Source organism: Psilocybe cubensis, chromosome 3 (genome assembly GCF_017499595.1).
Source record: "Psilocybe cubensis strain MGC-MH-2018 chromosome 3, whole genome shotgun sequence".
Lineage (NCBI taxonomy): Eukaryota > Fungi > Basidiomycota > Agaricomycetes > Agaricales > Agrocybaceae > Psilocybe > Psilocybe cubensis.
Genome location: NC_063001.1, coordinates 2,623,772 through 2,650,327, shown reverse-complemented (window position 1 = coordinate 2,650,327; position 26,556 = coordinate 2,623,772). Strand labels below are relative to the sequence as shown.

General features: G+C 43.7%; 11 protein-coding genes across 11 annotated transcripts; 6 read left to right on the top strand and 5 right to left on the bottom strand.

Annotated features, from left to right (window-relative positions):
- Window positions 1-1,075: 1,075 nt before the first annotated feature.
- JR316_0003677 (tRNA dimethylallyltransferase) lies at window positions 1,076-2,868 on the bottom strand (the record flags this gene model as incomplete). The annotated part of the gene is made up of 8 exons (XM_047889448.1): window positions 1,076-1,283; window positions 1,332-1,419; window positions 1,468-1,524; window positions 1,574-1,759; window positions 1,810-1,927; window positions 1,973-2,057; window positions 2,108-2,523; window positions 2,575-2,868. 8 exons carry the CDS (start codon window positions 2,866-2,868, stop codon window positions 1,076-1,078), a joined length of 1,452 nt encoding a protein of 483 aa, XP_047751822.1.
- Window positions 2,869-3,106: 238 nt separating this feature from the next.
- Window positions 3,107-4,056, top strand: JR316_0003676 (50S ribosomal protein L15; the record flags this gene model as incomplete). The annotated part of the gene is made up of 5 exons (XM_047889447.1): window positions 3,107-3,178; window positions 3,228-3,388; window positions 3,451-3,610; window positions 3,669-3,855; window positions 3,908-4,056. 5 exons carry the CDS (start codon window positions 3,107-3,109, stop codon window positions 4,054-4,056), a joined length of 729 nt encoding a protein of 242 aa, XP_047751821.1.
- Window positions 4,057-4,067: 11 nt separating this feature from the next.
- JR316_0003675 (Pre-mRNA-splicing factor 38A) lies at window positions 4,068-5,133 on the bottom strand (the record flags this gene model as incomplete). Its single annotated transcript, XM_047889446.1, has 6 exons — window positions 4,068-4,099; window positions 4,322-4,528; window positions 4,576-4,691; window positions 4,741-4,897; window positions 4,953-5,028; window positions 5,080-5,133. 6 exons carry the CDS (start codon window positions 5,131-5,133, stop codon window positions 4,068-4,070), a joined length of 642 nt encoding a protein of 213 aa, XP_047751820.1.
- Window positions 5,134-6,142: 1,009 nt separating this feature from the next.
- JR316_0003674 (uncharacterized protein) lies at window positions 6,143-9,465 on the top strand (the record flags this gene model as incomplete). Its single annotated transcript, XM_047889445.1, has 13 exons — window positions 6,143-6,435; window positions 6,556-6,904; window positions 6,959-7,123; window positions 7,184-7,298; window positions 7,349-7,409; window positions 7,460-7,760; window positions 7,818-8,053; window positions 8,102-8,231; window positions 8,284-8,412; window positions 8,493-8,705; window positions 8,761-8,838; window positions 8,889-8,969; window positions 9,025-9,465. The coding sequence occupies 13 exons, from the start codon at window positions 6,143-6,145 to the stop codon at window positions 9,463-9,465; spliced, it is 2,592 nt and encodes an 863-aa protein (XP_047751819.1).
- A 460-nt stretch (window positions 9,466-9,925) lies between these two features.
- JR316_0003673 (H/ACA ribonucleoprotein complex subunit GAR1) lies at window positions 9,926-10,791 on the top strand (the record flags this gene model as incomplete). Its single annotated transcript, XM_047889444.1, has 4 exons — window positions 9,926-9,968; window positions 10,022-10,087; window positions 10,142-10,420; window positions 10,547-10,791. 4 exons carry the CDS (start codon window positions 9,926-9,928, stop codon window positions 10,789-10,791), a joined length of 633 nt encoding a protein of 210 aa, XP_047751818.1.
- A 181-nt stretch (window positions 10,792-10,972) lies between these two features.
- JR316_0003672 (uncharacterized protein) lies at window positions 10,973-11,440 on the bottom strand (the record flags this gene model as incomplete). The annotated part of the gene is made up of 3 exons (XM_047889443.1): window positions 10,973-11,047; window positions 11,103-11,164; window positions 11,221-11,440. 3 exons carry the CDS (start codon window positions 11,438-11,440, stop codon window positions 10,973-10,975), a joined length of 357 nt encoding a protein of 118 aa, XP_047751817.1.
- Window positions 11,441-12,017: 577 nt separating this feature from the next.
- JR316_0003671 (putative Nudix hydrolase P35G2.12) lies at window positions 12,018-13,091 on the top strand (the record flags this gene model as incomplete). The annotated part of the gene is made up of 7 exons (XM_047889442.1): window positions 12,018-12,076; window positions 12,178-12,273; window positions 12,421-12,446; window positions 12,559-12,681; window positions 12,747-12,890; window positions 12,945-12,958; window positions 13,020-13,091. 7 exons carry the CDS (start codon window positions 12,018-12,020, stop codon window positions 13,089-13,091), a joined length of 534 nt encoding a protein of 177 aa, XP_047751816.1.
- A 58-nt stretch (window positions 13,092-13,149) lies between these two features.
- Window positions 13,150-15,819, bottom strand: JR316_0003670 (Protein sda1; the record flags this gene model as incomplete). The annotated part of the gene is made up of 9 exons (XM_047889441.1): window positions 13,150-13,599; window positions 13,666-13,929; window positions 13,986-14,078; window positions 14,136-14,681; window positions 14,732-14,830; window positions 14,890-15,016; window positions 15,065-15,370; window positions 15,420-15,574; window positions 15,631-15,819. 9 exons carry the CDS (start codon window positions 15,817-15,819, stop codon window positions 13,150-13,152), a joined length of 2,229 nt encoding a protein of 742 aa, XP_047751815.1.
- Window positions 15,820-15,981: 162 nt separating this feature from the next.
- JR316_0003669 (uncharacterized protein) lies at window positions 15,982-19,051 on the top strand (the record flags this gene model as incomplete). Its single annotated transcript, XM_047889440.1, has 7 exons — window positions 15,982-17,139; window positions 17,198-17,426; window positions 17,483-18,253; window positions 18,306-18,395; window positions 18,445-18,543; window positions 18,606-18,962; window positions 19,026-19,051. 7 exons carry the CDS (start codon window positions 15,982-15,984, stop codon window positions 19,049-19,051), a joined length of 2,730 nt encoding a protein of 909 aa, XP_047751814.1.
- A 559-nt stretch (window positions 19,052-19,610) lies between these two features.
- Window positions 19,611-23,980, bottom strand: JR316_0003668 (Condensin complex subunit 3; the record flags this gene model as incomplete). The annotated part of the gene is made up of 19 exons (XM_047889439.1): window positions 19,611-19,776; window positions 19,840-19,926; window positions 19,982-20,074; window positions 20,127-20,201; window positions 20,259-20,476; window positions 20,535-20,644; window positions 20,694-20,797; window positions 20,851-20,993; window positions 21,044-21,175; window positions 21,227-21,349; window positions 21,404-21,550; window positions 21,602-21,733; window positions 21,785-21,937; window positions 21,994-22,163; window positions 22,214-22,537; window positions 22,600-23,084; window positions 23,146-23,340; window positions 23,388-23,592; window positions 23,644-23,980. The coding sequence occupies 19 exons, from the start codon at window positions 23,978-23,980 to the stop codon at window positions 19,611-19,613; spliced, it is 3,399 nt and encodes a 1,132-aa protein (XP_047751813.1).
- A 414-nt stretch (window positions 23,981-24,394) lies between these two features.
- Window positions 24,395-26,541, top strand: JR316_0003667 (DNA-directed RNA polymerase III subunit RPC3; the record flags this gene model as incomplete). Its single annotated transcript, XM_047889438.1, has 11 exons — window positions 24,395-24,463; window positions 24,522-24,761; window positions 24,811-24,898; window positions 24,948-25,174; window positions 25,228-25,269; window positions 25,327-25,359; window positions 25,421-25,477; window positions 25,525-25,636; window positions 25,686-26,014; window positions 26,063-26,196; window positions 26,250-26,541. 11 exons carry the CDS (start codon window positions 24,395-24,397, stop codon window positions 26,539-26,541), a joined length of 1,623 nt encoding a protein of 540 aa, XP_047751812.1.
- Between the last annotated feature and the right edge of the window lie 15 nt (window positions 26,542-26,556).

Sequence of the window (26,556 nt, the reverse complement as noted above, 5' to 3'; positions counted from 1 at the left end):
TTTATAGTTCGGCAATTTTCTCTTTAATTTAAGCTAGGCTCGACCTGGCTCGACTCTGTCTGCAGCATATAGCTGGAGCAGTGAGTATAATTGTGTGTTGTTTGGACAGATGTATACTAGATTACATCTAACAAATAATCTACCATATCCATTTTGCCTGCTATCTCACTAGGTTGACTATAACTTGAACCTTCCTAAACCTCAACTATAGCACGCCCTTCTCCGCATTGGAGGAATCCCTGCCCAGTTACTCCTCCAGCCGCGCTCGTCACCACTTGTCCTCCACCAAACACCGACCGAATGCCCTTAGTTTTTGAAACCTCCGCTAACCCTTTCGTCACTGAAGATCAAGCCTATCGTGACGTCGCCGGGACACCACAAAGCTTTTGGTCTCCTTTTTAACCCTGGAGAGAATCTACACCAGAGGACGTTCCAGTGCCCGAACAGCTAACACTTTTTTTAATTAGTACCACCTTCCGGTGCGAAGCGAATGAGAAAGAAGATTCTAAGTATAAAGTATTATGTATAAACCCTTAGTACGCCACAATATTTTTAGCCACGACAACTATACTTATACGATGTTCAAGATAGACGCCCTCAATGAATGGATCACCGGAACTGACAACCTTATTTTCAAATGTTTCTTGAATCCAGACAGTGCGTGCGCTTGCATGAATGTTGCCGTTGCTTCCTCCTGGGGGAAAGATCTCCCTTCATCGGCCTGATTTTCACATCACAAACTCGTGAAGAATTAAACTTTTAAGACCAATTGTTTATTTCGAGTTTATTCGACACATTCGAACAGGTTGTAAACGAAGGACCGGGAGTCGACGGGGTAAACGTTGAGGAAAACCTCTCTGATGGTGAAGAATCAGAAGATGATGATGTACCTCAGTCTGCACCAAGGAACGAGACGACTGATTTCCCAACCTAAAAACCAATGTTGAAAAAGATACCACCATATCTAAACAAACTCGTGGCCGGTCGCATTTATTTTCCATGGCGGTACTTGGTCAATACTCTCGCTTCATACGTTGGGATCGCCGAGTCAGTCAACAATTTTATAATAGTAAAATTATGTAGTCTGTGCGTTTTCAACATTCGTTTTTACCCTGTAGTCCGAATTACTGTTCCTACTTGCCCTTGAAGCCATTTTTCGATGAGCTTTAGTATTTCGGTGGATCTCCCATTCTGCTCCCTCCTCAATCATTACAGGACGATCTTCTTGGACTGTACACACTGGGCAGACTTTCCTTCTTCTGGCTTCAAGTACTGACGTTGGACTAAGAGTACATTAACATAAAGAAGAAATCAACAAAAATAGCATTTACTTGACATCTTTTGGCGCCACAGTAAGCAAGTTGGATGCCGTGTCTGATAGGGTATTGGGAGCGGGCAACTCTCGATCGGAAAGAAAGGCTGGCATATTTCAGTAATGGTGTTATTTGACGACGTGATCAGGCTTACCATTCTGTAATCGAATGGCAGGGTTTTGTACGTTGGCCACCCAATCATCTCCTAGTGCTAGGTTGTTATGAGACTCAGTCAGTTTTTCATACCATTCAACGCGTACCAGAGGCGTCCAGAAGATACATATGGACATAGGTAGAAGCTGGTTCAATAGCAGGAAGCAATTTGTTTCGTATCCAAGATATTTGCCTTTTTGCGTACTGCCTTGTTGAAAGTTTCATGCGAATAACTGCGTCTTTGAACGAAGATTCTGTAGGTTGATCCAGATAGCCACAGAATTCTCTATAACCTATGTAACAATTCAGTGAACAGATTTCACCGATACTCTCAATATATCACCTATAGCTTGGAAAATACCAAGCGTGTAATCCAGAATTGGTCGGTCTGTTTGGTCCCAAGAAGACGAATTATTTTCTGCTAATTTGCGCATAGATCTAACCTCTTCGACGAGACCTTGCTGAGTCGCGTTAACGAAAGTCTTATGAAGATGTACTGTACTCACCGAAATCATGTCGTCCACGCGACTGTCAAGCCTTCGACCTAACTCTACTGGCTCAGAGTATAGCCAGAAACACAAGGTACGAAATCTGAAAGATATCAGTAAAATAGTGTATTCTATAAACCGTGCAAAAGTAACCTTGGATTGCTATCTGTAGTAACCTTGGATTGCTCTTGAATGATTTCACTGGGACGTTTGCCAGATTCTTTTATAATCTCCAAATTTCTTAGTACCTTCCTGGTGTCTTTCCAATGCCAACGTCCGGATATAACGGGGTCGAGAAGAGATAAAAGTTGGTGCAGCTTGAAAGCATTGTCAGGATCGAGTTTTGCAGAAGGGGGTTCAGGTGGAAGATTTTCAAACAAAGCAAAGAGTTCCGGAGGTAACTTAAGAACCGCGTTTTGGAGATCCCCAGACAAGACTGCTTCCTTTTGCTGTCCTGGCCCATCTACTTCTTTAGAGACCAGACGATTTGGAAAAATAAGGTGCTGAATCCAGTACGATGTCCCACCCACTATGATAGGTAACTCTCCGTTGTTATGCATTTCATCTATCTACATAACAGACGTGATACTCATATCGAGCAATGATATACATGGACTGACCAATTTAAGAGTATCCTGCACCCATTCCCCAACAACATATTGCTCTCCTGGTTGTTTGAAATCCATCAATAAATGTGGAATTCCATGTCGTTCGCTAACGGGGACTTTATTGGTAATTACATCGAGACCTTTATAAACCTGCATGGAATCAGCGTTGATGATTTTGGCACGGCGCCACTGAGTTTTATTGCTGCTTTGATTCAGATGCAAAGCAAGTTCGATTGCTAGCTTCGATTTTCCCACCCCAGTTGTTCCACATATCGTAACAATGGGCCTGAGAGCAGCAGCAGACATAACGTGTGGGAATGACAAGCTGAAGAGAAGGCGATAGTGAAATAAGTGATGGAGATGGAAAAGAGCTGGCGTTGGTGTCACAGTACCGGCATGAGCGGTCCGACAAAAAATTACTGTTTCAGGAAAGCAGCACGCCGAGCACTCCTTCATCCGACCCCCGCCTTAAGCGCAAGTTCATTGTCGGTGACGGTACCTTTCTTACCGTACACCGTCCCAATTGCGGCCTACAAACTATTCCATGGCGTCTAGAATCAATGCGGCGCGCGTTACTCTTGCTAACTTGAAACCTGCTCCGGGGTCGCAACATAATGTCAGTTATTCCCAGTCCTTGAGCGCTCCTTGCTGAAACTGTCCCTTAGCAAAAACGTGTCGGAAGAGGTCAAGGTTCAGGTTACGGTGGCACTGCAGGTCGTGGTGCCAATGGTCAAAAGTCGCGTTCAGGCCCTGGTATCAAGCCAGGTTTTGAAGGTGGACAGACACCAATCACCAAATTATTCCCCAAGCGTGGTTTTGTGAACCAGTATGTCTCCAATGGCCCAACGTCCATATAAAATGAAAGGTAACAAAATGAATCTCTTACAGCAATGAGAAAACGTACGCTCCCGTGAACCTTGATCGAATTCAACACTGGATAGACCAAGGGCGCTTAACATCGTCTCCCGACAACCCAATTACTGCCCGAGACTTGCTTGAGAGTGGATGTATCCATCAAGTACACGACGGAGTTAAGATTTTGGGAGACGTACGTTCCCAAGTCCTCAGGCTTGCCCTTCTATATTCACAATATACATACATTACAGGGAGTTCAACATTTTCATACCCCGATTTATGTCATTGCATCGCGCGCGAGCAAAAGTGCAATTGAAGCGATAGAAAAGAACGGGGGGAAGGTTGTTTGCAAATATTATAATTCACTTGCTCTCCAAGACTGCGTCGAAGGCCGTGTCGACAGAATATCCGCTGCACCGACACGACGAGAAGACATTGGTAAGTCGGTGTTAATGTCCTTATAGCCGTGGGCTAATTATCCTACCAACAGTGTGGTATGGCGAACATAAAAATCGGGGCTTCATGTCACCTGAAACGCTCCAATCTTTGGAAGGGATGCCATTTGTGGAGGAACGATGGAAGTTGCTATCGAGTGAATTGGGTAAATGGAGGGAGCAAAAAATAGAAGAAAAAAAGTAAAGTACAATATACTACGACTCTTTTACATCCACATCCATAGTATCTGCATTACTTCCACTGGGAGATGGAGACCGTGACATTGACCGTGAAGGACTGCGAGAAACATATCTTGCATCGTCTCGTGAATTTGTACTCCTACTACGGCCAGATCCAGTGCTCCTCGCCAGGCTGCCACTTCGACTTCGACTGAAACTCCTGCTTCTGCTTCTGCTTCTGCTTCTGTTTGAACTCCGGCTTCGGGACCTGCTTCTGCTTCTGCTCCTACTCGTACTCCTACTCTTGCTACTGTCTTTGTCCTCCTGGTCACTGTCGCCTTGCATGGCCGCCAACAGTCTGCTTTTGCGAGGACCGAGTTCCCCGTTTTCCTCCAGCACTTGTCGTTTGGCCAGTCGAGGCATAATAATGTCACAAACTCTTTCTTCGGTCAGTAAGCTGTAAACAAATTCATCCATGAAAACCAAGGAGTACCCAGCTAGATAAAAATGAGACAAAAGATAGCACTGATTGGTTGACACTTACACATATTTCTGAGGCGTAGTTTTCTGTAATCTTTGAGTAGCGGTTCCAACAACTCGTATACATCTACAGCGCGAAATGTCATCCGAATGTATAATGCTGCAAGCGCCCTTAAATATCTAAACCTGAAGGTTAGTAGTGTTAAAGCAATACGGTTGGTTAGCGCACTTGAATTCATCCGCCCTCAAGTACTCTACCAATATCTCTTTCTCAGGTTGAATTTGCAACAGTTTAAGCAGTAAACATAGAAACTCGGTTGGTTTCTGGTTCCCGTAAACGCCGCCAATAAATCGAACCTCAATGGCTTTGTCGATTATAGATTCAGCTAACCAGGAAGGAACTGTCAGCTGGAATATACAAAGGAGAGCAGATTGAATGACCTGTAAGCGCAAAACAGTGCTCTTTCCAATACGTCGATTCATAGATCCTATTTCGAATGACAGTTTCCACTAAAAACTAAACAAATTAGGAGAGAATCGTATGTGACAAAAGGTGGGTACGTCGTACCTGGGGATTTTGACCGTGGATAGCAGTTGCACCGCTAACTGTTGTGTTAGCCATTGACAGTGACTGTAACGAAAAAGTAGCAGACTTCGGACAGTCATTAACAACGTGTTTGGCTTTGTGAGGTTGAACATGTTCATTTTTTCATTTCAATGCCACGATGACCCAGCTCATCCAACTGCATCTTCGTCAAAATATCGAAGCCGCTCAATTTATTCGAGGTATATTTTAGTTGGGCCTCCCACTTCTCATTCCACTAATTTTGTTTGTCGTTTTCGTAGTGTTTAACACAACTTTGGAAAACGTTGCTGTTACATACTAGGTTTTTTTTTGCAGGATTTAATTTTTGTTTTTGGGATGTCCCACCTGCTCGTAGCTACTGGAGACTGCAATGCTGTTGCCTGCTCTCGGTGCACAGCTGTACAATTGTCCATGCGTATATGACATTTAATCCGACAACTTAAACCTTCAACCGACCCCGAGTCAGAATACCACCAAGAATTCCTTGCTTGCGTGTCGACCTATACAAGTTGTATACGAGACATCTATGTCAAGGTGGCAAACTGTTTGGGGGTCCTAAGTTGGAGGTACGGTGAGATTTTTGGATCATAAGCTGGCGCCAACACTTTACGGTCTTGAATGTTTGCGCAAGTGCCCTATTCTCCGCAATAGAGCCAATCGTTTCCTGGACACGACAAGTGCCAAAAGATGGTCATCATGATATCGGTGTATTATCTTCTATTTTGCTACCCAAACCTTTGTATGTTGAGCTCTTGGAAGTCGTTTCGGGTGATTACCAGTCAGTGGGTCAACCGTTGGTCTAACCATCGAACAATAGAATATCATTCTTTTGTGAAGCCTTGTCCTAGTATTTTGCCCTTTGAATTTACTCGTAAAATACTGTGTCTAGAGATTTTAAGAGTTAAATAGAAATGTGTCCAGTGCTCGGGCAGTATTTATGTACCGACTAGTGCAATTCGGCCTGACCTGATTTGTCGCTTGTTCCTTACTCTCGTCTCCGTTACCGACGTTTTTCAGCGTTCCATCCATTTCTCCGTCAGAGAGAATGGCTACGACGGCGAGCTTGCCACCTTATTTGCTGCCAGGTGTCGCCGTGCATCAGCCACCTCATCTTGAGGGTGATGCAAGTTTTGCTACTGAAATTCTGCCAGGGCCTCCGTCTTCAGCTTCTTTGCAGCAGAGCTCTTTAAAGCGCGATCCTAAGAAACCCTCCATTACTTATTCCTATCTTCCACCATCGGATCCTGGATCCACGTATTCTGGGCTTTCGCATGGGACTTTAATTGGACAGGGTGACCTTGACGGGCCCCGCTCCAAGCGATCCAGAATCGACAAAGGGTGCGTTTCAATTTTGCGATTCAGTGGCAAAATATATGCTCATAAAATTATGGCCTCTTTTAATTCCTTGACTTTGTCCTCAAATCTTTTGTTCTATTATGCTTCCTATGAATCCAACAGTGCAACGGGTCGTGCACAACGAGCGTCAGCTCGTAATCAAGCCGGCAACTCAACGGCGCCTGCAATGGAGTCTTCAACTTCCACGGACCTTGGGACGAACTCTATCGCCCAGCCCATTATCATCGACTCAGATTCGGTAAATGGGGGACTAGATAAAGAGCCGTCGCTCTCTCGGTCAAATTCATCCGTCAATTTAGTCGACCCTCCCCCTCCTCCCCCTCCAGCAATGCGTGGCAGACCCAAGAAAAAAGACAAGGGGAAGGCAAAGGAGACGGACACACCTCCTCTTCATGTAAAGGAAGAACCAAAACCATTCTCTCTTCTCACCCCAGAACCACCAAGCAACCTTGTCAGTCTACCTTTTTTGTTCCTTCCCATGTCTCTTACTTATGTTCCTTCGCAGCTCAATAACGAAGACCATTGCTCCTCCTGCCGTTCCTATGGGTCTCTCGTATATTGCGATGGATGTCCCAGAGCGTTTCACTTCTGGTGCCTGGATCCTCCTATGGAAAACGTTGATGATGATGGGGAGGCTCGGTGGTTCTGTTCCACGTGTGTGGCTCGCAAGGTGATTACAGCATCGAATCCGACTTGATCCACCACTAACACAACAAAACTGGCGTTACAGAATCCTCCTCGAAAGCCACCCCCATCGTTGCTATCAGCTGCCATACATCAACTACAGACATCAAATCCTGTCGAATTTCAACTGCCTGAAGATATCAGGACATACTTCAAAGACGGTGCGCTTATATCTCATTTTTCAACCTCTCCATTCTCAACAATGGCTTAGTTGGTTCTGGGCCAAAGGGAAACTATGTTGATACATCAGAAATCAAACCACCTCGCCTAAAGTAATATTTCTTTTTGTTATCGCTTAATCTACACTTATTTTCACAACTAGTCGTCTTGGTCAGTTGGAAGAGCGGGACCCATACCGCCTCCGGGATAGAAATGGAGGTCCAGTGCTTTGTTTTCAATGCGGGTTTTCTGCTCTTCCCACAAAACTTACTACGGATGCGCCGCCGGCAAAGCGACCTCGAAGAGCGACATCCAGAGGTAACCCCCCAGACGCGTGGAAAAGTATCGTCTCCTGTGACTACTGCAATCTTCATTGGCATATGGATTGCCTTGATCCCCCGCTCTTGACTTTGCCTCCTTTAAATAAGAAGTGGATGTGTCCAAACCATGCTGAACGGGTTATGGTAAGCTTCCCATATCACATGTGGCTTGCTTTCAATGTCTCATTTTGGGAACTACAGCCACATAAGCGACGCATACCAAAACAACATGCACCTCCTATAGAAATCACCAGGCCGCGTCAATTTAATAATGGAAACATCGAAGTTATACATCCAGAGTATTCTTCGGCCCCACCCAAACCCAACGTCAACGTAGATGAGGTACTTATCAATGGGCGTCGATATCGGGTTCCTGAGAGGGTCATTGTTCTCGATTTTTGGAACAAACTCAACAAGCACAATGAGCATTCCAACAAGTATGTGTCAACTCGTAGGAGATTTCTTGTAAGCTTAACGTCGTTCAGGGAAGTGGACACGGTTTCTGGGATGTCATCTCCTCTCACATCTCTGAGCTCTCTCGACGATTCGGATGACCATTTGATGTCTCCCAATGGCCAGGCTACATCCGAGGTAGATGAATCTTTCGCGGCGAAGGTACCTTATTCAATGATATGGCGCAAGTAATCAACGCTAAACCATTTTCCAGGTGCTGTGTGATCTGTCTGTGGCCAGACGATTCAATCATTCCCACACTCGTGGCACGACTGTTCCGGCAAAAAAAGTGATTGATTGCGCTATCCAGACGGACACCGATCCACCGAAACTTCCTGTAGTGGTAAAGAACAAAGTCGGTCGACCCAGAAAGGTGCTTATTCACTTTTTGTCTGCCCTATGTCATAATAACAACTCTATCAGCATCCCCTTCCAACAGAGCCTGTTAAAAAGAGTGCCGTCAAACCTCCTGCCACGAATCGTTCTGCTGATGCTACAACTACCACCAATGTCAAGATATCTGCTTTGAGAAGACGGCGTGCATCCCACACAAACCCTCCAGAAGCAAGCACGCGAGAATTAAGATCGAGAAGCCGAAATAACGTCGATACACCTCTCACCACTGTTTCTTCACGGGTAACACGGTTTCTATTGTAGAAGGGGTGGAGTGTACTAAGACCTTCCTGTGTAGAGCTCTGTTAAGCATGCGGAAGACTCGAATAACGGTGCAGCGGCCACCACCTCGAAGACGAAACCTATCAAGGTCAAGGTCAGTTATTTGTCATATCATTTTCTTTTTATCCTCTGATCTTGAACTAGTTGGAAGAAGAAGAACCAGTTTCCCTGATGAAACCTCCTCTCTTTGACTTTCTTGCGACATCGTCAAATGACGTTCAGAAGGTTTTTTTTTTGACTCGTCAAATCATATTTGAACCAATATTTAAATTAATTGTAGACACAGCGGGTAGTTCGTACCCCGCGTCAAATAAAAGCGAAAGAAGTCGACGCTACAATCAAGGACACAAAAGAAAAAAGAGGAAGAAAACGGAAAGTACGAGACGACGAGTTGCCCATTGGTGTTGCTATGGAGAATGGGGTTGAAGTTAATGGGACGAAGGAAGTTGGAAAAGGTGGTAAAGAAGACAAACAGGAGAAAACCGAAAAGGCCGAGAAAGATTCGCGGAAAATGATCAAGACACCAGTTCGCCATGGTCAACTCCATCCAGCCAACCATGTCACTACGACACCTACTTCATCTTCAGCCCAACCGCACTCGCCTGCTCTTTCAATAACACCCTCCTTGAAAATTCGTCTCCCACGTCTCAGCAACTTGAATTTGCCAAACAACCCTGTAAACATGTCTAGTACGCACTTAGACACGCCGACAAGACGATAATATCAATACACATCGAGTTTCTGTACTTTTATTGCAGAGCTTGATTTTAATTTTCTCTGGCGTACAAGTTGCTAACAGGGATCTTATTTATCCCGAGTCACTTAAAGAAACACTTACTCTAAGTTTTACATTCGTTCGCTTTTGAAGTAGGGTTCAGTGATACATTATCTTAACAATTGTACCATATATACTACTGTTCTTGTACATTATTTGCTCAACAAGAAGCGATATGGCTACTTAGTAGCTGCAAACATTACGGTGCTTGTGAACAAATTGGCCGTTCAACAAATGCCTGCTTGGTTACATAATACGTGATCATCCAATCAAATGCCCATTCCACAAATGTTTTTACAACGGTACTAATACTGATAGTATTTGCTTCGACCTTTCCTTCCGGCCCCCCCTCTACAATCAATTTGTGACTTATTTCCGTTGTAAAGACTATCACCTCTTCGATACAATGAGTCGCGGAGGACGAGGCTTCGGTGGTCGTGGCGGCGGCGGTGAGTTCCTTATGAGACGTTGTGTTCACCAGTGTCTAATGATATTTTTGTAGCTCCCCGTGGAGGAGGTAGAGGAGGCTTTCAGCAGCGGGACTTCGGTCCTCCAGACCAGGTCTTGGGTATTCTTGACGTATTCTGTTGCATTTCATTACACTAATTGAAACTGGGATTAGAAATGGGCACATTCATTCACGCAGTGGAAGACGAGATGCTGTGTTCCTCGCTAATGACCGACAAAGTCCCATATTTCAATGCCCCAATATACTTGCAAAATAAATCACAGATTGGCAAAGTGGATGAGATTCTTGGCCCTATTAACGAAGTCTATTTTTCGATCAAAATGGGAGAGGGGATGGTTGCAAGCAGTTTCAAGAAGGGCGACAAAGTCTACATTGGTGGAGATAAACTTTTGCCAATCGAACGATTCCTACCTAAACCCAAAGTTGCCGGTGGTATGTGGAAAGACATCATTCTTTGCCAGATTTCATAGCTTGACTATTCCTTTATTCAGGTGTTACAAGTGAATACTTCGTTTACTCTGTGCTTCCGCCTTTTGAATATACTAATTGACTTCGCAGAACGTGGCCGTGGTGGACGAGGTGGACCTCCTGGTCGCGGTGGAGGGCGTGGAGCTCCCGGTGGACGGGGAGGATTTTCGCGTGGAGGTGGAAGGGGTGGTCCAAGAGGTGGCGGACGAGGAGGATTTGACGGTGGTCGTGGGCGCGGCGGAGGGGGAGGATTTGGGGGTCGTGGGGGAGGCCGTGGAGGTAGTGGGTTTGGAGGACGCGGGGGAGGACGGGGAGGAGGTTTTCGAGGATCATGATAGGGTAACAAGCTTGCCTGTAAAATTTTATTGCTTTTTGGATCATTGCTTCAGTCTGAAACTCTCTCAAAAGTACACATTATTACATTATATGTTGTGTATGTTTGTACAAAATGTCCTGTTGTACAGAAGAAAATATCAACCTACCCACTGCCCTTTGCATTTTTATGTGGCATTACTATCATGGCTTTAGGGATTTCACTTCTTTCGCAATCACCGTCACTCGTTCTCCTCGTTCCTGTTGCTGAGAAATTGTCTGAAGTTGTTTCAAATTATTATTGAGAGATGCAGCAAGATGCAATATAACTCACTTGGTCCAGTTCATTGGCCAACGCAGATGTGTTTTGTAAACAGTGCTCTACGCGATGATTAACTGGATAGGACAGAAAACGTCAGCATATCAATGAAAATAGAGAAAACTCGTGTTACCATCGTCATCCGTGGTAGTATCTTCTTCCGATAGATCTTCAGATCCCACAGGTAGAAGAATCGCATCGAGTTCTCTGTGACGCTCAAGCAGTGCTGAGACAGTAGATTCAATTTCCACTGGAACAGTTCGACGCGTTTCTGCTATTCGCTTGTGCCATTGTAGTCTAGTGTCAGCTAGAGACCATATACGTCTATCCAATGCTTCGTCAAAAGGCTCCATTTCTGTAGATATCCCTCAGAAAGTCACTATGATTTTGAAGGTCAACACTGCATACCTCGACCATTCTCATCCAGAGATTCAAAGTTGTTGCCATTGACGCGCAAATTCGGCTCTGCAAGATTAAACGTCCTTTGAATAAACTAATCATGGAATTTAATGGCTAAAGCTTCTGGTGTGTTTTCATCAAGCATACCTGCTCAAGATGTGCCAATAGGACATCTTTTTCGTGGGCGGAGATATTGGAGGCTGCCGCGTGTTGTTGTATTAGTGATAAAGCAGCTTCTTTGTAGTTGTTTCTCATTTTTTGCCAATCTTGTACAGAGCCCACAGAGACGCGGGGGAGATCTTCCCGGGTGTCCATGAGCGGATTTTGGTAAACCTGTGTCGCGTAGATCTTGTCGCAGTCGCGTCCAACAACAACTCCATAACAGTCACATGACCGGTGTATGATGCAACCTCCAATTGCTGTTGACTTGTAATTCTTCGGCAGTTTATGTTACGCCGATCGTGTTTGTATCTACGTTCCACAATTTCAAGATCACCAGCAGCTGCTTCCAAACGCCTCTTTCAATCCACTATGTCTCACAATGAACCAAGGATATTATCTAAAGAGGAGATGCCTGCCTCTGAAGCCAAGTAAGCATCTTGGGTGTCAATACCTCCAATCTCATTTACCGATTGACCGTTCTGCATCGTCCAGATGGATCACTTTAAAAAAGATCAAATATTCTGACCAGGAAGGGAAAGAGGTCCTTGATTCCGCTATCTAATATCCAAATGAAAGCCAACGTTGTCTATAAAGCGAATCTGGGAATCTGCAGAAAGAAAAACCCGTAAATCCATTGGAGTTGATGGTCTGCATTATGCTGTTCATCCAAATATTCTGGTGATTTATTTAAATCAGGTGTTGCCATATTTGCCGTCCTGCGATCGAAGTCCAATGCGTTCCCCCTTTCAACTGTTGTTATTGAGCAATTCAGGCCGCCCGTTGGAAAGTACATTATCGGTATATCAAGCCTGGTACCTTATTTCTAGTATCTTTTCATTGATTCGAGATTTCAGAACTACCTGCAGGTCAACAGATCCCTACTATAGGTTTACAATGTGCTTATTTACAGTGACAGGCTTGATCGATGAAGGGGAAACCGTCGAAGAAGCTGCCAAACGCGAGCTCTACGAAGAAACTGGATACACTGCAGATGATATCATGGAGGTGTCTCCTGTCGTTGTTAGCGATCCAGGTATATACTAAAAATCTGAATCGTTAGCTAGTCTTTATATCTGACGACCTGGTTACATTTACCAGGATTGACAAATGCGAACATGCAACTGGTTGTTCTGAATGTGGTGATGGAAGACGAATTGACTCTACCGAAGCCTAATCTAGACCCAGGAGAATTCATCGTCACGAAGGTCGTGGAAATTGCAAAATTAAACGCTGCATTAGAGGGTATGAAACTCCATATAGATCTCTTCAATTGCGTGCTGACTTCTTTTGCCATAGATTACAATGAAAAGGTTCGTGTGGGGCATACCAACTCAAAAAAAGAAATTATTTTGAAAACTTTCTTTCCTGTAGGGCTTCGTTGTCGATGCTCGACTATCACATCTTGCATCTGGATTGGAGCTCGCTAAGAAGCTGCAAATTTGACATGTCGATAGATCAACCAACTATAGTGTGCGATCAAAATACAGCAAGTACACGATGTCTATTTCCCCGATTTTTTGGCTTTGTCGATATGAGCTCTAAGTTTCTGCTGCTTGTCTCTCAGCGACGCCTTTTTCTTGCCTCTGACGGCTCCACTACTGAGAATCATCATGATAGGTTTGTTCCTAGCCTTTTCTCTGTTCGTAGAGCTACTAGGGGTTGCTTTGTTTTGTTTCCCTTTTCTTGAGCCGAATTTCTCGCGTCCTTCGCGTCCCTTCTGGATGGAGGCCATACGCTCAGCATAATCGGCCTTAGCCTTTTTGCGGGGACCGAGGATATCGTTTTCTGATATGAATTCGTCATGGGTTTGTTCGTCGTTGCGGGCTTTCTGGGAAGCTTCCAGGGCCGCAAGCTTGCGTTTTGCTTTACTTCCTCCAGTTGTTTCGACGGCTTTGACGGCTGCTTTCATACGCAAATCATTGAGCAAAGCAAAGTCGGCTGGGGTCAGAATCTAAGAACAATGACATAAACCAATAGGTTAACAATAGGTTAAAAATGCGGAACGTATCTGCTTCACCTTCGTCTGCGCCAACGTAGATATTCGGGTAGATTCATCTTCCAATGATTCACCCTGTTTCTTTTTTTCGTCTCCTTCATCTTCGCTATCAGTGATAACAAGATCGTTATCGTCGTCATCATTGACATTAATCCACTCCTCCTCGGAATCAGAATCGGAACCAGAGTCAGATTCGACATCCCAGCCATTCCAGTCATCCTCACCCTCTCCATCCAAACTTACACCATCTTCCTCCCGTAGTTTTTGAAGATGATCTTCAAGGAGCTGGACAAACCATGAGACCACGATAAATTAAAAAATACAACAGCTAGATGTCTTACAGATAATCCTTCAATGTCGACAGCAGCTTCAGCACTGTGACCATAGGGTAGTGGTTGACTCCCACCCGCCAGTCCCATACTGGCCTCTTTGCCCTGAAAATTGTAATTATTTTAACACTGGGAACGGAATATGGGTACGAAATGACTTACTCTCTCTCTTCTTTTCAGCATGCTTGGATTGACTTCTCGATACAGTCTAAGCAACCCGCGTGCAGCTGCTGTGACAGATTTATCTTTGCTTTTCCTGTATTCGATCAAATCGCCTAGCAGATCTTCTTCCATGGCCCATGGCTGTCGTCTACTGACTTCTCGGATAGCATTAATCCCGGCAGCAATAACTTCACTTGCCACACCAGGATGCACAAACTCCTGTGAAAGTTTCCGGATGACAGGTGTAACGGCGTCGGGAGGGGTTAGATCGTGTACAGATTGCGCGAGTGCAACAAGAATGCTGGGTACGCGAAGTTGCTTGTAGAAAAGATATTTGACAATGTAAGTGTAAAAACCAAGGACACAGAGTTTATGGGATCCCATGACACGGGAAAGAAGCTGCATGATGAGGATTTTATGGTCCAATGAGAAGCGTTTGTCATAGCTATTTAGCATGTCGTACAATTTTTCGCCGAATGTCTGGGGATCGTGAAGTAACTGAATTGCCGAGAAATTAGGAGAGCTGGGTTCTTTGTTGTGCAATTTCTGTTGGGACAGATAAAACATAGGTAGGAAGGCTAAATGAATGTGCCTACTTTTTTTGCGACTTTCAGCTGCTTCCTCAGCTTTTTGTCAGCGCTTCTGGTCTTTTTGTTGACCTCACGCCTATGATGCAGACCTTTAAGATCCACATTCTGTTTGAAAGCAAAAAATAATTGATACAGAAAAATAAGAGCATAATCAAAATAAATACCTCCTCCTCATCGGATTCGTCATCTTCTTCTTCACTGCCAAGAAAAAAATGCAAAGCTGCACTCTGCACTTTGGTAACAGGATGAAAGCATCCTTGAGCCACAATGGAAACCGATTTGGCGTCATTCCTATAAGAAGCGATCAATAAATAACTATAAAAGATCTCAAGAACGTACCAGACGCCTTTCCGCCAAAGTTCTTTGGTTAGAACGACAGCCCACATTGCCTCGTCTGTATTAGCACCTTCGCGACTGTTCGTTGGGCCTTGAGAAGCTCGTAGTTTGCCCTTGTCACCTATAACTTCTCCACCCATGCCTCGTTCCACCATGCCGAACAACATTGCTTGAACAGCTCTGTTGAGTTTATGGTTTTGAGACTTTTGGTTAGCCACCTTGATATCTGAGAGAATTGTTTTGCGGATATATGTACGCAGAGCGGATGAGGAAGTGCGAGGAAGCAGAGGGAATAACGATTTCAAAAGCCTAGGTCTAGTTAGATATTAATCCAACGATAATGAAGAAAAAAACATACTCAATCGAGGTGATGACATCTTTATTCCGAAGCATTACTAGGTTTTGTACCAGACATTTTCGGGTATCTGGAGATAGAATGCCATAGCTCTCAAGCAGCAAAGAAGATATTTGGGTAGGAAATTCAGCTGTTTCTTTAGGATAGCAAGTTGAGACCTGAGAAGTAGTAGATCAGTATACAAAAAGAGACCAAGGGTTTTGATGAGTCTGACCTGAGCGATGAAGGAAACAAGCTCTCTATAGTGCTGGGCTTGCTCGTCAGGGTTAATCCTGAAGATTTGTCGAATGCTGTTGTAATGATTCCATTGCTGAAGAAATTCCTCCTTATATGCAACAGGATCTCGCTTTATAAGATTCTGCAGTTGTGGCAAGTTTGAAGTGAGCAGAATACCCCGACCCATGATTGAGATTTGTCTCTCGCAAGTTGTGAACCAAGAGGCTTGATCACATTCCCAAAAAAAGTGCAATTAGCATTACATAATTCATCGAACTTGGACTGTGGACCGTGAGTGTGACTCTCTGTTGTCCTGTAACCTCCTCAGTACTGGCGCACGGCTTTCATCATGTCCGCCATGCTTGAAACGTTTGACATGCCAATGCATGACTATCAAAACGACCTCGATATCCAAATGCACCCCTCGTCAGATCAGTGGTTTCCTGACGAAGCACAAATGGAAGAGGATGGTCCAGGGGGCACTATGAAGCCTGAAAATTATTCTCCTCCGAAGGGCGATAACATATCTCAAATGAAAACAGATGCTTATTCTCAGGAAAAGGCTGAAATCACCATTGAAGTCGATATGGAACCTTTCTTAGAGCATCATAACGGCGCTGAATATGACATGGAAGCCGACGAAGACATTCATCATACAGGCGGAGAAAATTTGGATGTAGAGGTATATGACGTTTCGGTGGCTCAGTCCCCATTGATGATTGCAGGAGAGATAGTACAAGATGGGCCTTCGAACTTTGTTGGATCTTTCGATCACACCGAACCAGCGACTCTTTCACACCATTCGTCCCCTTCAATTGCCCACATATCAGATTTGCCACCCTTGGAACCAGAGATTCATGAAAATTCTTCTTTACACGATGTCAGTGTGGAAAGCCACGACTTTCTGCCCGATTCCGCGCCAGAAGTCCAAGCACCTGAAGTTATATCTGATCCCATTGTCGAACAGGAAAACTCTGTCCCCTCTTCGGAAGCGTTTCTTGATCCCCATATTCCGGAAGAGCGAGCTCCAGACATACCATTACCACCAGAGGTTACACATATTTCGGAGCTGCCTGGCACAGTCGCAGACGCACCTGAAGCCCAAGAAGATGTCAATGATGACTATAACAAGGCGCCTACTCTGGGCGATCACGCTGATATTGAAACTTCTACTACCGTTGAAAATGCACTCGGTGATCCTCATGAAATATCTGAAGGGGTCTACATTGATCCACCGCCCCCTGTCCTACTCTCTGTCAGCACCGAGGACCACTTCGACTGGTTTTTGTTCAATGAATCTCCAGTTGCAAACACATCCAGCCAATCAGATGGACAGTCCAATCAAGCCGGTTTAGTATTGCTTCATCATTTCCCAACGTTATACTACGAGCCACTTTCAGCTGTCTTTGATGCGCTACGCTTAGACGAAAATATTCAATCAATGTTCCACTTGTCAGAAAGTGAACTTATCTTGGATGCTGTTGATTTACAATTGACCCTTAGGGAGGTACGTAATTTGTTTTATTTTCAACTTATAGTGACTCGCTTATTGATATTTTGGTTAGGATAATATATATGCACGCGAAGTATCCATTCACGATCTTAACGTTTTGCATGACGTGTCTGGTATACATGGTCAACTGCGCATGAGGTTATCTGCATCAACACCTCGGTTTTTAACACGTTATCAATACCTGCAGGAGCATGTAAGTCAACTAAATTTGGAGCCAGCCTCTGACATGCCTTTGGCGGAAATTGTGGAGAGTAATATTACAGAAGAAGCACCTGCTGAAGGTAAACATGTTTAGTTATCTTACTTCATATGATAAGACATTTACTCTATACTGCAGAAAATCGGGAAGCTCAAGTCAATGAAAACGCTGACGAGGAGCAGGTTGAAGAGGACATTGAAACTCGTGCGGAAGACCAATCAGAAGAATTGGTTCAGACTAAAAATATGCAAGATAATGCACAGGAACAAGGTAATCAGGACGACGGCCGCACCGAAGTAGACACCCAGACGCACACGACAGAATCATATAACCCAGAGACAGATCTTCCACCCCTTCCGGCAGAGGATGAAGAAGAAGATGGTGAAGTGGAAGAAAACACGTCACCAGTGCCTGATCATTATGACAGCACCTTTGCAATGGGTGGTACTTTGGACATGTCACAACGGCCACCGGGTCTCGAAACGGAGGTTGAACAACCTCATGATTTCAACGCAAATGCTATTTCTCTGGAAGCTCTGGAGGGCCCGGTTACTAACAGTCATGAATCAGGTGACGGGGAAGATGGAGTGCGAAGAATTCAAGAACAGGATGGAAATCAGCTTGATGGAGAGGGGGAAGAGGAAAATTCGGTAGTGGCGGGAGAAGATGAAGATGGCGACGATGAAGATTATCAAACCATTGGTGATAGCCAGGAACTAGAACATCAAGGTCATCTGGAGGGGGAGTATGAATATCAGGAAAACGCAGAGGAAGAGTATGCAGAGGAAGAGCCAGCAGCGGATGACCACAATGAATATTATCAGGAAAGCGATACAACACATTTCGTCGAGGATCACCTTGACTATGTTGAGGAAGAAGAGGGGAGTGCTACCCTGCAAATTCAGAGTGGTCAGTCTATTTTTTGTCGATATAGTATTCCGCATTACTCATCATGTCGCAGTTGATGCGCCACTGGCTGGCTTCTCGGAGTTTGACATTGTACATCCAAACACTGACGAAAATGGTGCTGACGAATCATCTGTTGGACCAGGTAAGCGGCATAATGACCCCTGTAGCGCAAACTAATAGAAACGTAGTAGACTCCCATCACGAGCAAGGTTCAACGGAAGAGACATTAGATGACGGTGTCGCGTACACCTCACAGCTAAATACCTCGGAACGGGATTGCAATAACTCAGGTAAAGTTCACCACTGCGAAATCAGGCTTCGAGTTGTGTCGCTGAAACTAAATTATCTACAGAAACAGATCCGACAGATCAAATAAGTGCAAAACCGGAGACGAAGCCAGAAACAACCAGCTTAGAAGTAGGACAAGATGGGCAACTTGAAAGTTTTTCTGTACTCGAGAAAGAAACTGATTTGGAGTCAATTCTTAACCCCAACGTCGAGGAGAGTTTTGCATGGGAAGACGACTTCGACGGAGATGGTGACCCTGAAACACCATTGGAAGGCGACAATGAGGATGCACCATCGCGTTCAAATCACAGTTCAGTCACCCTGTCCAGCAAAGCGTCAAAACGAAGTTTTGATGATTTTGAATTTGAGGAAGGATACGAGGACAATGAGGGTCATTGGTCACCACCACCAAGTTCTCCTGGTGCGTTCCTTCTCTCCCGTCTATCATATCCTCATCCTAATCATTTGGATGATTTTGTTTTAGACCCGAAACGTACTCGGACCCACTGATTGCTGCGCTTTGCCTATAGATGATCATCGACCAAATCCTTCCGGGTACTGGTTGTTGATCAACTATGACATTGCTCCTCGAACTTCCAGGCGAAGGATATTTTGAGACAAAAACGTCATGTCATGAAAACTACCTGGTCAAGTCAAAAGAGGCTAAGTAATTTATATTCTATGCGTATGATCTGATGTCTCTTTCTTTTCACTTCCCATTATCCTCGCTGATCTTTCTAGGTAAATCATGGTTCGCAGCATTTTTCGCTACGTGACAGTGTATGATCCCAGTTTTTTTCTATCCTGTTTTGCTGTCCTCTCAGACGTTTGGGTCAACTGTATAAGGTTTTATTATGAACACAATAATTTTCGTTGTCTACAGCATTATACCTCATGTTTGGCATCACTTTTCTATCGATAAAATTACAACAACCAGAATATTATGCTAGTCTGCTAGATCTGTTCGTGTGATAAAGTCGTCGAAATTACAAGGAATAGCGTTATCAATAGTATACAAATATAGGAAGATAAAACGAATGAGAACTTCAAGTTAACTAATATGTGCAATTCACTCCAGATCAGCGAGGAGGTTATTGACTTCTTCTTCAGAACCAGGTTCAGAATCCATGACTGAGTCATCTGGAGCTTCGTTCAAACTGAGGGAGCCAGCGCTACTAATGAGAGCAGGTTCGACTTGAGAAGGCTCTTCTTTCATCATTGTTCTGGGTCGTGGTCTAATATGATCACCATTTAATGCATGGTGCTTTCTTCAAACGAGAGCTGTAATGACCACTCACACAAACGTTTTTGCCGTCCTAGGCGGCACAGGCTCCTCATCGCTGTCGGAGCTTATGACGATAACTTCAGGTGCGACAATTAGAGTACTAAATGGCAAATATGAGTGTATTGTCCAAAGGTTCAATAAATGTCCATGCGCACCTCGGTTTTTTCGGTACCTTTGTCTTCCGTGGCTTTGACGTTGATTCAATTGTGCTGTCCTCTTCAACAGACACGTTGGATAACCGAAGTCGTCTGAGATTCAAGTGAGTCAACAAATCTGACATATTGAGTACACATCTCTTACTTAGGTTTACGACGTTCTGATGGATCAGGGGACTGAGGGCGACTTTCATTAACACTTGTTAAGCTATTGGAACGTCTGATATTCAATTTGAATCCCATTTCCTTTGTGATAATTGGAAAAAACATAACACACCGTTTTTTCCCCTTCTTTCTAGATTCAAAAGGGTGTTGGTCATCGTCATCATCAAGTGGAGTCATGCTATCGATAAATTCGAAGACCTCGGCAAGATCTTCAAGCTCTCTAAGATCCTCTTCACTAAAACCCTCTAGCTGTTCTTCGAATTTCTTGGATATAGTAGCCTGAAATTTGTTGAATGCATTCAAACAGACAGAGTCTTTCAAAGGTCTTCGCTTTGAAATCAGAGAGGGCATTAGTAAATGAGGGAAGTGAGGGAATAGATAAACCTACAGTAATTAAATTATCCATAAGTATCTTCAAAGAGCGTATTTTATAATCATCTACAACATGTGGGATGTGTAGCTTGTTGAGAAGTTGGCAAAGAACCTTTTTATCCTCCTCTGCTCATCGTCACAAACAAGGTGGGCTATTTTCAGCGCATTTACTCACTTTGGAGGTTTATTTTTAATCCTTGGCCATACAGGAGTCGAATCACATCCTGTGCCATATCAAGTTGAACATCGTCATTGGCATTATTGGGGCCTTTTATATCACTATAAGAGGCATAAGTATCCGAGACATCTATGAGATTTGATGAGAAAATTACCTTCCCGCTTCAACTCTAAAAGGGTCTGTCAGCTCAATGAACATATTCGCAACACTCGAAGAAGCAACAGCCTCCATGTCCTCGTCCAAGTCAGCAAAAAGTTTACGGTCTTCAGAAACGTCTAGGAATACTTCGACGAACATCTTTGATCAAAGTCAGACACGGTCGGAAGACATGATGGTTTTGCACATACATCTGCTATCTTCTTCTGGTTGGGCCGGCATGCGAAGCTATATCTTTGAAAGAAATAATTGGAAAATTGACGTAATTCATTGTTATCAGCCGTCAAAGGAGATAAGAATGCTTTCAGAAGAACTTTCATCGTCTAGGATATGTAAATTTCTTCGTATGTGAGTCGGGGATAGATTGAGCTCACCTCGACAGTAGTTATTACTCCAGGGATCACTAGTTTGGCAGTACCCATATACCACAAAGCTTTTACTGTCGGATCTTCCTCCTGCAGAATTTTTCCGTGAAGTAGGTTAGTGAATGATTCCAACTATAAGTTGAAGTTGTTTCAGTGGGATAACATGATCAACTGAAGGAAACCAACCGTGTATTTGTGATTATCTGTCACAAAAAATCCACTTCTGTGAACAATAACAATATCGAAAAGCGATTGAATAAGAATTGTCTTCATGTCACCGGACGACGTTGGAATACGTTCCACAATTTCATCAAAACACCACTGTGCTATATCCTATGTGATGGTTAATTGCTAATGAACATCGAAGAAAAGAAATATACAGACCTTTGCAATTAAACAGCATAGTCCCAATGATTTCCATGCCTCCTCCATGAAGATAGGAGAATCTTCTCGTCGCATAGCAGGAATTATCAAGTCACGTACAACACCCTGAAGTACGCTGTTTTTGTCGAATGTCTAGAGGTATCATAAAAAACAGCATCTAAACGATAAAAAAATTGAACCAACGGTGTTTACACGTTTGAGCATTTCACTGAACATTTTGAGACATCTTAAATCTACGTTATCTGCCCGCGATTTTTGTTCTGTGGTCATGTTTTCCCAAGTTATTTTATTCGCTGCAGATTTTGATGATTCTTCCAAGCTCGGGTCATCTACGTTCTAAACGATGTTTATCAGTCAAAAGTTTAGTGATGTAGCTATGAAAATCGACAAACCTCTAATTTTATTGTCTCAACCTCATCAAAGCAAACTGCATCACGTAGATCTGTGATCGTTTCCACTACCATTCGAATAAAATCTCTTTCACTGGAGGAAAGAATTCGCAAAATATCGAAGCATGGTGCAATAAAATTTTCGGGAAGGGAGTTGTTGCTGATCATGTCACCTGAGAAAGATAAGAATGGCAGAATAAGGTGAAAGAAAAAGAGGACTTACGCATCAGCTGAAGGGTATGTCTCTTTCCAAGATCTTCTGAATAGTCTAGATGTAAAGCCAACTTGAGGAGCTCTAACATGATCACGTTTCGTGAGTCAGCATCGTCTTCAGAGGCATCAGGTTTGTGGTCCTCATCCATGTTCCCATCTGCGGTGACTACATTGTTGACAATCATGTTATACACCGACCGAATCTTCAGAGCAATGGCAGCGACGTCAGGTAGAATAACTTCCAGCCTCGCATCATTGTTGGTGTTGCTGCAGTGCTCGATGAAGACTCTACCAAAAAGTGTTTTCTGCGGTGTGAGGGTCAGCCAGTACTGCTCTACGTGGCAAGGATAGGTAAATCATTGATTGAGGGACAGAAGCGACATTTGATTAACGTACCACTGAATTCTGCTTTTTGGATTACTACAGGTCTTTCGGAGAACGCGCCGATAAGAGCATCTGCCGCAACCTTTGACCCATTGCAAAGGTCGAAAAGCCTCAGAAAGGCGGGGAGTAAGGTTTGCCATGCTTTCGCGGGGTTCTTCTTGATTCCTACATCTTTGTCATTCGTCGCGGCATCGATGGCGTCAATCCAACTCCAGACAAGTTTTTTTGCTGCTGACCGAACAGTAGCCCCTCTGTCCCCGAGACCTGTTTTTACAACGTATTCTCGTTGTGCAAGGGTCAAATTTTCCGGATGAGGATCAATCAAATCGTTACTGGCATCAGCAGCAACTCCTGCGTCCGCGATCTTTTCAAAATTTGAAAGTTTCATATAAACTTCCCTTCGCACGTTAATATCTGTATCGCGGCACCTTTCAAGGATAGCAGGAAGTGATTGAGGGTTGATTGGTACGTGATGTAAGATGGTATGACGAACGTCACTAGTGAAGAAAGAAGAAAAGTTAGTTTCACCAGGGCCAAAGCTAAAAGAACGCTGCTCACGCTGCAGGATCATAAGACAGTCTGTCCAGAAGTACATCCATGATCGACGGTTGGCCGTTTAAATCAGAAATATCTTCTGGATAGGTTTCTTTGAGGAGTTTGATTAACGATATTAATGCTTGGGTGCGAACATGACTTTCTTTGTCCATTGCACGCGCGATAAATCCAGCTCGTAATGTGGTATAAAGTTTTTCACTGATAATTCAGCATGCTTTGATAGATGTTATGAAAACGAAGCTTACTGGATTACTCCTAGATGCGAGATCATTCCAGTGACGACCTGCAGGACTCGATATCGAACGTTCTTGTCTTTGGCATCAAAACCGCGCAGTAGATAGTCGAGCAAAGTCTTGATGAAACGTGCTTCAAATGTTTTCCCGCCCAATTCTTCAATTTCCTGTTCATCGTCTTCTTCATCGTCTACAACACTGCTTTCAGGCGTTGGCACTATACTGTTTTTTAACTTCCGACTCTCTCTATACATGATATCGTTCATACCTTTCTCGTTAATAAATTTAACGTATCCACCTATAAACGTCACCGCACAGTCGGCTGCGAAGACACCCTTTTTCAATAGAATGAAACGCTGGACCATGTCTTGGAATATTTTAAAGAACCGATGCTCTCCAATCAGTCTATCATAACCATCGTCTGTCTTTAGAACATGAGAAGCATATTTCTTCTGTATTTCATAGAGTTTAACGTAGTTCTTGGTATCATTCTTGAGTTTAGAGTGTTGTATTTGTTCGAATATTTTGGCGATGCGCTGGGCAAGCTCGGAGAACTGGGCAGCAGTGAGCAATGTGGGATGGCCAGAAGAAGAATTATAAATCATGATACAAAGTAGTCTGATACATAGAATAGAGAATCGTTGTTGGTAGTCGTTGAATAAAGGGTTAGCACGTAGCCGCACCTGAACAAAGAATGTGAAGTCGCGATTTCTTGAGTAATGACCTGCCTTCGGGCACGATCACGTGCATCGCGTTTTTGGCCAGCCAATCAAAAGCTTTGTAAAAACGATTACGTAAACCTCATAAAGTGAAGTGATTCCTCTGGTATTAAGTTTACGATCTTGACCACTTTCTCAGAGCTTCACTGGCAAACTCTGTTACTGTACTGATGAAGCGACTATAAGCTGTGACTTATATCATCGGTTTTGCGACACCGTTACAACTTCACCTTCAATTGTTAATTTCTGTGCTTCGAGGTTCATCTACCCAAGGCAATTTACAACTACTGTTGCTTCGGAATGGCGGATAGCCACACAAAAAATTTGTGTGTTGAAATTATACACACACACTTCGGACCTCTAACTTCCGTTTGTTCAATCTTGTTCATCCAATTTACTAAGCACTAACCTGAATGCAAATTATCAGAAACTTGCATCGGTTTTATTGAGCCGCGGGCGTCTGTCTCTTTTCCAATTGGCACGGTTCGCGGACCTGAAACCTCGTACTGCTAGAGCATGCGTTCTTGTTCTTGTTCAACATAATATACTATGGCATACGAAGGGAGATGATGGCACTGAAATGTTTGAAGTCAACGTCGACGACTGCATCATGCGTCTACGGTTCGGGAAATTTGTCTGGCTAGCGGATAGAATTTTTGGAAAAGAGGTCAGGTGAATTTATCTTCGTCAAATATGGAAATTTTATCATGCCAAAGGCAGCAGATATAATCCAAGTAATTCTGGATCACGGAAAACTGAAGTCCCCGGATATCATGAACCAGCTTTCTGTATACGACCCTAAGAGTACGTATGAATTAACGACTCCTCAAAATTTGATTGCTAATTTGATCAGAAATTAAGCAATATACCTTAGCACTTCATAAACTTGTTTCTGGGGCATACCTGAAACCTTCCACCATTCTTTCTCATCTCTCTCCTCGCGATAAATGTATACAGTACGAGTCCGAGGAAAAACGAAAGATTTCTGGGTTCCCAACAGCGAAGGAGTTGCGCGAAGCGAAAGAAGTTGCACAAGCCAGACTTAAAAGGGAAGAGGAAGAGGCTGAGCAAGTTGGATTGGTATGTTCTAAGATATGTACGGTGTATGATATCCCGCTTGACATAATTTCAAGAAACGCAAAGCTAAGGATCAGCCCGGGCCGCGTTCAAATAAGGTAGCGTTTTGCCCTTTCTTCTCTGCGCAATTCTGAATCTAATGCTACATGCTGTAGCGGAAAACTTCTGAAGAAGAAGAAGTTGTCAACGTGAGTAGTTCTCCATATCATTATCACAGGATGCTACATTAATATGGTGAAATTGCAATAGGAAGATGTTTACTTCAGGGTTAATTACGCAAGGTTCGGTATTCACATACGGAATACAGTAGGTCGTATCCGAAATTCTTGAGCATAATATTTAACCTCTCATAGATGATAGAAAGGGCCGTCAAGGAGAGGTACAACCTTGGAGCATCGATTGTCGTCCAAGCAGCTTTGAAAGCTACCGAAAACTCGCAAGGAGATCTTTCGGACTGCAGATCACGTCAGTTTCAAAAACTATTTTTGAATGCTGTGTGTCTGATAAATCACAGAACCCACTTCTGTTTCAAACATCGCCGTACATATACCGGAAGATGCAGAATTATCCTCTGGTCTCGTTTATCCTTCTAAAAAGGTACCAACTCTTACATGTGTCAAGGATTATCTGGGAATGCTTGCATCAGCCGATAATCCAACACCCGAAGGCCGAGCTTCGTCCTTTATATCGTATTCGTCTTCGAAAGTGCAAGTTGAATTCGAAATAATTGGACAGAGAATGCGTCAGGCGATTGTAGAAGCTGTAGCAAGAGACAAACATGGGCCAGAGGGTGTCAGAATTTTACGTTTACTTTCCTCAACTGGCAAAATGGACGAAAAACAAGTGGGTTACTCTTCACGATTGTTTATCGTTGCTGATGGACCGAAATAGATTTCAAAAAATGTTATGATGGCCCCTAAGGACGTCCGACCTCTCCTTGTTGCACTATCTGCCGATTCATTAATTTCCACCCAAGAAGTACCCAAAAGTGCTGATCGGAATCCTACCAGAACATTTTATCTCTGGTATCTCTGACAATATGCCATACAAATCAACGTATTGATAGCATCTTTTGCAGGTATGTTGATCTACAAAAGTGCTACCAAGTCATCTTAGGCAATGTCTACAAGACATTGTTTAATATTGCTGCTCGTAGGCGGTCAGAGCGGGAAAACAGTGAGGTTTCTGCGGTTCTGCAGAAAAGAGAGAGGAGTGATGTAAGTCAGGATGAGAGCTTATTGACGAGGTTAGAGCGGGAAACACTCAAGGAATGGGAATCGAAGGAGGAAAAGTTGACAATATTGGAAATGAGAGTGGAAGAGACTATATTTTTGCTCAAAGATCTCTCTGCTTACAGCCAGGAACCATAATATTCGTTAGAGCAA